This window comes from Danio aesculapii, chromosome 22 (genome assembly GCF_903798145.1).
Source record: "Danio aesculapii chromosome 22, fDanAes4.1, whole genome shotgun sequence".
Taxonomy (NCBI): domain Eukaryota; kingdom Metazoa; phylum Chordata; class Actinopteri; order Cypriniformes; family Danionidae; genus Danio; species Danio aesculapii.
In genome coordinates this window covers 1,503,050-1,514,690 of record NC_079456.1, presented here as the reverse complement: position 1 = coordinate 1,514,690, position 11,641 = coordinate 1,503,050, and the positions used below count along the sequence as shown (strand labels likewise).

At 31.2% G+C, this 11,641-nt stretch overlaps 1 protein-coding gene across 2 annotated transcripts in view; it reads left to right on the top strand.

Moving 5' to 3' along the window:
• Window positions 1–565: 565 nt before the first annotated feature.
• LOC130215536 (dihydropyridine-sensitive L-type skeletal muscle calcium channel subunit alpha-1-like) overlaps window positions 566–11,641 on the top strand; it is a 64,383-nt gene continuing 53,307 nt past the window's right edge. Inside the window, exons 1-2 of one of the 2 annotated variants that reach the window (XM_056447362.1) lie at window positions 566–1,148; window positions 5,343–5,448. In XM_056447362.1, coding sequence (XP_056303337.1) covers window positions 961–1,148; window positions 5,343–5,448 — 294 coding nt within the window. In that variant the 5' untranslated portion in view covers window positions 566–960. The remainder of the gene's footprint in view (window positions 1,149–5,342; window positions 5,449–11,641) is intronic. The other variant, XM_056447363.1, reaches the window with a different exon arrangement.

The following is an 11,641-nucleotide window of genomic DNA, read 5'->3' as shown; positions in this document are numbered from 1 at the left end:
TTTTAAATGATGCTTTTAACATTTCATCAATTTGATACCATGACCTACCCATGATGAGATGTTTCAACAAATATCAATTAAACACAGGATTTTTAATTCCATTTTAAGGGTTTTTAAGTACAAGCAAACAACACTGTCTCAGAATATACAGTACACACCCTTTACAGGTAGACAGACTGCCATACATGTGGGTTCAGCTGCTGGAAACACTACTGTAATGTAACGTAGTACTAAATAACTCATCAACATCATGCAGATAGTACAGTGTAGATTTTAAGTAATGCAATAACAACCCAGACATATTCCTGAGAGATCTGAGTCTGTTTAAAGCTTTACAACTCCCAAAACCAATAGAGGCGTTCAGGAAAACTCATAAATAACGTGAAAGCAAAGATCACAGCTGATTTATCTGCAAGCTGATTGGTTAGCTGGCTAAACAGAGTGAGCCAATGGGAACACTGCAAAGTTATGACATTGTAAATGTCCGGCCTCTTCATCTCTGTGTCCGTCTCATTCACACACACACACATACACACACACACACACACACACACATACACATGAACTGAGCGACACACACATTGTCTATATTTATGGTAAAGTCATAACAGCTGCAGTGCGAGGCCAACAGGAGCGCAGAGACAGACAGTAGGACGAATACTCTACATCGAAACTCTTTAGATTTGCTTTTATTTTCTCTTGCATTTCTATTTCTCCAACATTTCGATTATTATTTATGTTACTGTTATTATTATTAGTGTGAGGTCAGGAGTGGTTGTGTGAGCATTTCACAGCATATCATACAGTACGTGCCACATAAAAGTAGAATTAGAAACACATTCAGAAGGTCAGATGCTGGACACACGTTTGTTTTGGAGTCCCGAGTGCAAGCACAGAATGTTCCTGAGGTTTTAAGCAAAGTACCTGATCTCCGGGATTCCTGCGCCTCCCGATTGGATTATGGAGGCCGGTGGCGAAGCTCCCATGAGCTCCTTCATCATGGATGAAGAGACGCTGAAGAGAAAACAGCGGGAAAAGCTGAAGAAGCTCCAGGCCACCGGGGGGAACCCTCGGCCCGCGCGCTCACTGCTGTTCCTGACGCTCAAAAACCCGTTCCGCAAGGCCTGCATCAACATCGTGGAGTGGAAGTATCCTTTAGAAAAGCAGAAAATACTGATTATGCTAGTTGGAGAGTAGTTTAATCAAGTATTTAAATGTAACTCTGTGTGAATAAAAGTTTTAGCTATGCTGCCACCTAAAGGCAAAGTGCAGTAACTACATGTTTGGTCAAAATTGAGTTAAAGGGTCAGTTCACACACAATATGAAAAATGTACTTGCTGTTTACTCTCGCTCAAGCTACTGTTAAACACGCTGGAAGATAGTTCGAGATTTTAGATTGAACAGATTTTGAAACACAAAAGTAGATACTTTGAAGCATGCTGAAAACTGGTAACCACTGACTTGCATAGTAAAAAAAGAAATAAATAGATAATGACAAATAATTACTTTGGAAGTCAGTGGTTACAGGATTCTAGATTTCCTCTGGATAAAATACTTTTGCATTAAACAGTAAAAAGAAGTAAAGAGTGAGTAAATGATGACAGAACTGTAATTTTTGTGTGAACTGACCCTTTAAGGTCTATAGGTTAAGTTTTGTCTTAACACTAAAACAGCCACAGTAAAATCTAGATTACTTTTATAAATACTTTTTCCTGAAAGTAACTGAATTACTTGACTTAATACTACTCAAAATCCATGTAATTCTCAATGCACATAGACTTCAACAGAAATTAAACTCTTTTCATAAATTGACCCATCTCACGTCTCATTGTTTGTTAGATGTGCAAATGCTGGATAAAAATTAATTACAACATTAGTTTATTATGCAAAATATATGAATATCACTGGTAATCCTCCTGATCAATGTAACCTTCTGAATTATACTGAGTTATACTGAGAAATATATGTGTATAATATTAAAAATACTATTCATTTCAGGCCTGTAGCCAGCCTATTAAACGGGGTGGTTCTTATTCTCAAAAAGTGGCCCTCTTTGTAGATATTCGAGGTTCAGATACTGCATTTTACTGACATTTTAAGCACTAATTTCCACTGGATTAGCTTGTCAGATGGTCATCATTACCACACTTTTTAAATTCAACAAAAATACTTCCTACACTTTTGTTAAAGTGCTTTATCATATTATTTTTTGTTTCCAAAAATGTGTTTATTTACAAATGTGCATTTAAACGGTGAGTTTCCTATATAATGTAATGAGATTACAATTTTAGAAAACTGAAAAAACACTTTTTAAATGCTGATTTATTATCATCCGTCATAAAAACAAACAACAACTAAATTGGGAATCTGTTAAACTTGTTTTGAATTAAAAACTGCAGCCTACAGGCAAATAACAAACTGGCCAGCTCATTTCCTCAGCCAGAATTTGTCCATTTAAATAATAAAAGCCTTCTTTCACTGGTTATTCTTCATAAAGCCTTCTTCTATTGGTTATTTTCTAAATTTATGATGGCATCCTGTCAAAAATGAGACAATTGAGCTCATACAAGGGCCAAATTCTGATTCAGAAGGGGAGTGGGCCTTTCAAAACACCTGAACCCCCCCTGGCCACGGGCCTGAGTTTAATTCTCTGAATTGATTTATACATAACTGTTTAATTAATGTGCAATACTTAAGACGAGTACCATAATTGATTGATCAAAAATTTAAAAGTAAGCCATAAAAAATACATACATATACATATATATATATATACACACATTTTTTCATTTTTAGCAGAAAAGTGATTTACTGAAAGTGATTATTCACCGTGTTACTCTTTACACCTGACACTGCTCACTATGTGTTTGATTGGCTGACGTAAGAACCATTTTAAAGGCATGTTTCTCAGTGTTGGCGTTTGTGTAGTTACTGCACATTGTTTTTGTAAGGCAGTATACATCTGTGTGTGTGTATATAAATATGAAAATATAAATATTTCAGAAATGAAAACTTAATGTCAGGTGTTATTCCAATAATAAAAACAGGCACAAATTTACTCTCTATTTTAATATCACTAATGCATAGTAGAGTGGGGGGCAAGTTATTTCTGAAAATAATGTGAAAAATTAATTCTTTTTTTAAATGTTTCCCAAATGATGTTGAACAGATTCAGGAATTTTTCACAGTATTTCCTCTAATATTTTTTCTTCTGGAGAAAGTCTTTTTCAGCTAGTATAAAAGCAGTTTTTAATAGTTTTAAAGGCATTTTAAGGTCAATATTATTAGCCCCCTTCAGCAATATTAGTGTTGGATTGTGTCCAGAACAAACCACTGTTATACAATGACTTGCCTAATTACCCTAACTTTACCCTAATTACCCTAGTTAAGCCTTTAAATGTCACTTTAAGCTGAATACTAGTGTCTTGAAGAATATCTAGTCTAATATTATGTGCTGTCATCATGGTGAAGATAATCAGTTATTAGAGATGAGTTATTAAACTATTATGATTAGAGATGTGTTGAAGAAATCTTCTCTCTGTTAAACAGAAATTGGAGAAAATATTTAACAGAATTAAATGTTTACCAGGAGGGCTGTTAATTCTGGCTTCAACTGCATTGTAAGTAACGCATATTATTTTATTCTTATTACAAAGGGTGCCAAATATGGAGACAGTGAAATAAAGCGCGTGTGGGACGACAGACCGTAATGAGCTCATTGACTGTGCAGTGTGTGTGTAAATGTCAGTGTTTCAGCAGGAGGAACAGCTGCTCTGTCCTCCAGCTCACTAAATACAGACATGCTAAGCTCAGAGAATGTTAGCGCGCGCATAACAACACACTGACACACCACTGTGACACAAGCAGAGCTGGCGGATTACTTACGAGTTACTGATTACAAATTACATCACAACATTCAGAGCAGTAATAAAATATCTTAGATGACATATTTAAGTTATTGTAACTAAGGTTATGTTATAACTTATAGTGTTGTAATATGGTATTTCATATTATTGTTATTGGTTACTTTTTGTGCTCTTTTGTTTATTACATTAAGATTATTTTTGTACTCTTTAGTAGATTACATTTAGACTACTTGTGCATTTATAGATTACATTTAGAATACTTTTGCAGATTACATTTAGATTACTTTTGTACTATTTTGTAGATTACATTTAGACTACTTGTGCACTTATTTGTAATTACATTTAGCACACTCTTGCACTCTTATATTTTACACATAGATTACTTTTGCAACGTTTTGTAGATTACATTTAGATTACTTTTGCACTCTTTTGTAGATTAAATGCAGATTACTTGTGCAGTCTTTAGTAGATTACATTTAGATTACTTTTTTGGTCTTTTGTAGATTACATTTAGATTACTTTTGCGCTCTTTAGTAGATTACATTTAGATTACTTTTTTGGTCTTTTGTAGATTACATTTAGATTACTTTTGCACTCTTTTGTAGATTAAATATAGATTACTTTTGCACTCTTTAGTAGATTACATTTAGATTACTTTTGCACTCTTTTGTAGATTAAATATAGATTACTTTTGCGCTCTTTTGTAGATTACATTTAGATTACTTTTTCACTCTTTTGTAGATTAAATGCAGATTACTTTTGCAGTCTTTAGTAGATTACATTTAATTATTTTGCACTCTTTTGTAGATTACATTTAGATTACTTTTGCACTATTTTGTAGATTAAATATAGATTACTTTTGCGCTCTTTTGTAGATTACATTTAGATTACTTTTGCACTCTTTTGTAGATTAAATATAGATTACTTTTGCGCTCTTTTGTAGATTACATTTAGATTACTTTTTCACTCTTTTGTAGATTAAATGCAGATTACTTTTGCAGTCTTTAGTAGATTACATTTAATTATTTTGCACTCTTTTGTAGATTACATTTAGATTACTTTTGCACTATTTTGTAGATTAAATATAGATTACTTTTGCACTCTTTAGTAGATTAAATATAGATTACTTTTGCACTCTTTAGTAGATTACATTTAGATTACTTTTGCACTCTTTTGTAGATTAAATTTAGATTACTTTTGCAGTCTTTAGTAGTTTACATTTAGATTACTTTTTTGGTCTTTTGTAGATTACATTTAGATTACTTTTGCACTCTTTAGTAGATTACATTTAGATTACTTCTATGCTCTTTGGCAGATTATTTTTAGATTACTTTTATGCTAACCCCCATTTGACGTCACATATATTGAAGCAGGATAATCTTGTGCTATTTCAACAGTATATATAAAAACCTGAATAATAAAGTATTATTGGTGTATTTTTGCATTGTTTTATTTTTCCTAAACGTGCCTCTCAGACCGTTTGAGATCATCATCCTGCTCACCATCTTTGCAAACTGTGTAGCGCTGGCTGTTTTCATGCCCATGCCTGAGGAAGACACAAATAACACCAACAGCAACCTAGTGAGTGTCCCTCACAAGTCTGCACAGACTCTACCCTCATACACTCCCTAACACACAGACTCCTGTACTGTACCTGTACAATCTCAAAGAATTGAGAACACATTTGGAACACTTTTAGAACACTTTTATAATTTACAAGATTTATAGAATATTTTTAAAATTTAGAACACTTGTACAATTAAGAACACTTTTAGAACACTTGAATAATTTACAGCACATTTACAACCGTTTTAGAAAACATGTAGAATTTACAACACTTATGACACACAGAATTTAGAACACTTTTGGAATTTAGAACACTTTGAAAACAAACAATTAAGAACACTTTTAGAATTTGAACACGTTCAGAACACTTAGAACTTTGAACACTTTTAAATTTTAGAACACTTTAGAACACTTTTAGAATTTTGAACACGTTCAGAACACTTAGAACTTTGAACACTTTTAGAATTTGGAACACCTTTAGAAGACTTACAATATTGACCACTTTTAGAACACTTTTAAGATTCACAGCATATGTAGAACACTTTCACAATTTAGAACACTTTTAGAAAACATTTATAATTTACAATACTTTAAATTTAGAACACTTTTAGAATTGAGAACTTTTAGATTTTACAACACTTAGAATTTAGAACACTTTTAGAATATAAGACTTTTAGAACACAGAAATTTAGAGACATAGAACACCTAAATTTAGAACACTTAGAATTAAGAACACTTGAAATTTACAACACTTTTAGAACACTTTGTACACTTTGTATTTGTAACACGTTTAGCATTTAGAATACTTTTAGAACACTTTTACAATTTAGAACACTTAGAATTTAGAACTCTTTTACAATTTAGAACTCTTTTACAATTTAGAGCAGCTTTAGGGCACTTTTAGTATTTAGAACACTTTTAGAACACCTTTGAAATTTAGAAGACTTTTACAATTAAGAGCTTTTTAACAATTTAAAAGACGTCTTTGGTACACTTTTATAATTTAGAAGACTTTTACAATTTAGAGCAGCTTTAGAACACTTTTAGTATTTAGAACACGTTTAAAACACCTTCGAAATTTAGAAGATTTTACAATTTAGAGCACTTTAAAACTTTAACACACTTTAGAACACTTTTAGTATTTAGAACACGTTTAAAACACCTTCGAAATTTAGAAGATTTTACAATTTAGAGCACTTTAAAACTTTAACACACTTTAGAACACTTTTAAAATTTAGAAAACTTTTAGAATTTTGAACATGTTCAGAACACTTTAAGAATTTAGAACACTTTTGAACACTTTTAGCGTTTAGAATACTTTTAGAACACTTTTAGAACACCTTTAAAACTTAAAACACTTAGAATTTAGAATACTTGTAGAACACTTTTATATTTTAGAACACTTGAATTGGAGAACATTTTATGATGATGAATTCCAGATTCCAAAGCATAAAGGTGGTTGTACATACACAGTGTGGGGGAAGGGTCACTGAGTTCATTAGGGTCCTGCCATGTGGGGGGCAATATAAGCTGACTATCCTGAAATATTGTTGTGATACTGATTGTGTTCTCCTGAGCTGCACACAATATTCTGAACCTAGCTCTTTGATCAAGCTTTGAGCACCGACACACACACACACACACACACACACACACAACAGCATGCATTGATGCCTACATGCATGCAAAGTGGATTAAAACAGATGTTCAAAATTGTCCAAAGATAAGGATGGGTGTTGTTCGATAGTTTTAGGATGTTGATTAGAGGTTAATCCACTTCACATGTTGACTATATACAGTGCTCAGCATAATTGAGTACACCCCATTTTGAAAATCAATGATTTTGATACATTTCTTATAAATATGGACAATATATTTTGGTGAATTTGAACAAAACAGATTTATTAAACAGATGTATTTATTAAAATTATATTTTAGTCACCGAACATGGAAATAGAAAGATAATACACTTAAATTTATGCAAAATATTTGAAAAAAATAATTACAAACTACAAAATTTCAACAATATTTTTTTTATTTTTTGTTTTCTTGATTTTTTCTCCTTTTTAAATTTGTATTTAATATTTTTCTATAACATATACATTTGGCTGTACTAGTTTTGGGCGGTTATCATAAGTTATTTTGTTAGATTAGTCAGTGCTGGAGCCAAATCTGGAGCTAATCTAATGTATATGCACAGACATAATATTGTAAAGCTTCCTATGGAAAATATTCATTTAAATGAGAGATTTGTGAGGGGTGAACTCATATATGTTAAATGCTGGATAGCTTAAAACATGCTTCCACATCCTCCCTTAACACCCCCCCCCCCCTCTTTAAAATATAGTGTCGTGTCCACCCCAACAGGTTTCAGAGGATTAGATAATTAACACTGAACCGGGCACCAGTTAAAGTCAATGTTAAAAATGGTGTTAAGTTAAAGTGTACAGGCAGAACAGCAGACACCTAACGCCTGGTGTTCCCTAGTAAGTGAGCGTGACCTTGACCTAGGTGACTGAAAGAAGCAGGTGCTGCTGGGACACTTTAAAATTAGCCACAAACTCAAACGTGGTGCTCGGACAGGGTTTACAGCGCTCTCTCTCATCACTGCAGTGTTATCTGAGGGATGCTGGGCTCCGTAACACCATAAGGCAGATTGATCCTTTCCTAAGCAGGCCCTCATCACAGCATTCGGATGGTCATCATTGTAATGTGACTAGCTTTGTTTTGTGATGAAGCTATTATCCAAATATATCTATTAAGTAATGCAAAGAAATATCTGTAAACAAATATATCTGTTCAGTAAGGAATAACTGCAGCTGTGAATAAGCTGTGAAATAATCCTAATCATTCAGTGGAGTAATATGGAGCTGTAATGCGCTCAAAACTTGCCGGAACTACTTTAGCTGTGCGTTTATCTGACAATAACCAAACCCCTCATTAGAGTGCTCATCAGCCAATCAGAATCAAGTGTTCGACAGTTCTATGTACGTATATATAATGATGTTTTTATTGTGTAGTACTATTTAATGCACACATCAGGGATCTGCTTTGAATATGCAGGGTAATTCAATCATCTTTAAATAATGTTTATTTTTCACTTTCGCTTTGAATAGTGCGATTTAATGATGCCATCTAGTGGCAGTGTGGATCTCCTGAGCTCAAAGTATTCTTAACTTTTTTCATGCATTAATTATTGCTGAAATTAATTATTGCGGAATATAGTGCAGTGATGCTCAAAACCTGCCGGAACTACTTTAGCTGTGCGTTTATCTGAAAATAACAACACAACTTAAAATATTCATGTATATAGCAGAAAAATCAAATATCGCCATGTATATCTCATAAAAATCTAATATCGCAATGTATATCAATGAAATATCAAATTTCGCAACGTAAATCACAGAAAATTTTAATTTATATTGTATACGCAGAAAAATCTAATGTTGCACAGCATATCGAGAAAAATCTAATTTCGTAATGTATATCGCAATCAAATTTGCATTGTAAATCACAGAAAAATCAAATATCGCAATGTACATCACGAAAAAATCTAATATCGCAATGTATATCGGTGAACATCAAATTTTGCAATGTAAATCACAGAAAAATCAAATATCGCAATGTATATCGATGAAATATTAAATTTCGCAATGTATTTCGCAATCAAATTTGCAAATTTGCAAAATCACAGAAAGATCAAATATTGCAATGTAAATCACAGAAAATCTAATTTCATATTGTATTTCACAGAAAAATCAAATATCGCAATGTATGTCGAAGAAAAATTGACATAAATTGATCAAATATTCAAATGTTTTCATATATTGCAGTATTACAGAAAAATCAAATATTGCAATGTAAATCGCAGAAAAATTTAATATTGCACTATGTCATAGTAAAAATCTAATTTCGTAATGTATATCGCAGAAAAATCTAATATCGCACTGTATATAATCACAGAAAAATAAAAATTCGCAATGTATACCGCAGAAAATAAATATTGCAATGTATATAGCTGAAAAATAAAATATCGCAATGTATATCACAAAAAAAATCAAATATCGCAGAAAAATAAAAAATATCGCAATGTAAATCATGGAAAAATTAAATATCGCAATGTATATCTCAGAAAAATCACATATCGCAATGTATATCACGAAAAAATCAAATATCGCAATGTAAATCACAGAAAAATCAAATATCGCAATGTATATCACAGAAAAATCAAATATCGCAATGTATATGGCAGAAAAATCAAATATCGCAATGTATATAGCAGAAAAATCAAATATCGCAATGTATATCACAGAAAAATCAAATATCGCAATGTAAATCACAGAAAAATCAAATATCGCAATGTATATAGCAGAAAAATCAAATATCGCAATGTATATCACAGAAAAATCAAATATCGCAATGTATATAGCAGAAAAATCAAATGTCGCAATGTATATCACAGAAAAATCAAATATCGCAATGTATATAGCAGAAAAATCAAATATCGCAATGTATATCACAGAAAAATCAAATATCGCAATGTATATAGCAGAAAAATCAAATGTCGCAATGTATATCACAGAAAAATCAAATATCGCAATGTATATCTCATAAAAATCAAATATCGCAATGTATATCTCAGAAAAATCAAATATCGCAATGTATATCTCAGAAAAATCAAATGTCGCAATGTATATCACAGAAAAATCAAATATCGCAATGTATATCTCATAAAAATCAAATATCGCAATGTATATCTCATAAAAATCAAATATCGCAATGCATATCTCATAAAAATCAAATATCGCAATGTATATAGCAGAAAAATCAAATATCGCAATGTAAATCACAGAAAAATCAAATATCGCAATGTATATCACAGAAAAATCAAATATCGCAATGTATATAGCAGAAAAATGTAATATCGCAATGTAAATCACAGAAAAATCAAATATCGCAATGTATATCTCATAAAAATCAAATATCGCGATGTATATCACAGAAAAATCAAATATCGCAATGTAAATCACAGAAAAATCAAATATCGCAATGTATATAGCAGAAAAATCAAATATCGCAATGTATATAGCAGAAAAATCTAATATCGCAATGTATATCTCATAAAAACCTAATATCGCAATGTATATCTCATAAAAATCAAATATCGCAATGTATATAGCAGAAAAATCTAATATCGCAATGTATATCTCATAAAAATCTAATATCGCAATGTATATAGCAGAAAAATCCAACATCGCAATGTATATCTCATAAAAATCTAATATCGCAATGTATATAGCAGAAAAATCCAACATCGCAATGTATATAGCAGAAAAATCAAATATCGCAATGTATATCAAAGAAAAATCAAATATCGCAATGTATATCACAGAAAAATCAAATATCGCAATGTATATAGCACAAAATTCAAATATCGCAATGTATATAGCACAAAAATCAAATATCGCAATGTAAATTACAGAAAAATCAAATATCGCAATGTAAATTACAGAAAAATCAAATATCGCAATGTATATCACAGAAAAATCAAATATCGCAATGTATATCTCATAAAAATCAAATATCGCAATGTAAATCACAGAAAAATCAAATATCGCAATGTATATCTCATAAAAATCAAATATCGCAATGTATATCTCAGAAAAATCAAATATCGCAATGTATATCTCATAAAAATCAAATATCGCAATGTATATAGCAGAAAAATCAAATATCGCAATGTAAATCACAGAAAAATCTAATATCGCAATGTAAATCACAGAAAAATCAAATATCGCAATGTATATCTCATAAAAATCAAATATCGCAATGTATATAGCAGAAAAATCAAATATCGCAATGTAAATCACAGAAAAATCTAATATCGCAATGTAAATCACAGAAAAATCAAATATCGCAATGTAAATCACAGAAAAATTAAATATCGCAATGTATATAGCAGAAAAATCAAATATCGCAATGTATATAGCAGAAAAATCTAATATCGCAATGTATATAGCAGAAAAATAAAATATCGCAATGTATATAGCAGAAAAATCTAATATCGCAATGTAAATCATGGAAAAATTAAATGATCGCAATGTATATCTCATAAAAATCAAATATCGTAATGTATTATAGTAGAAAAATCAAATATCGCAATGTAAATCACAGAAAAATCAATATCGCAATGTAAATCACGAAAAAA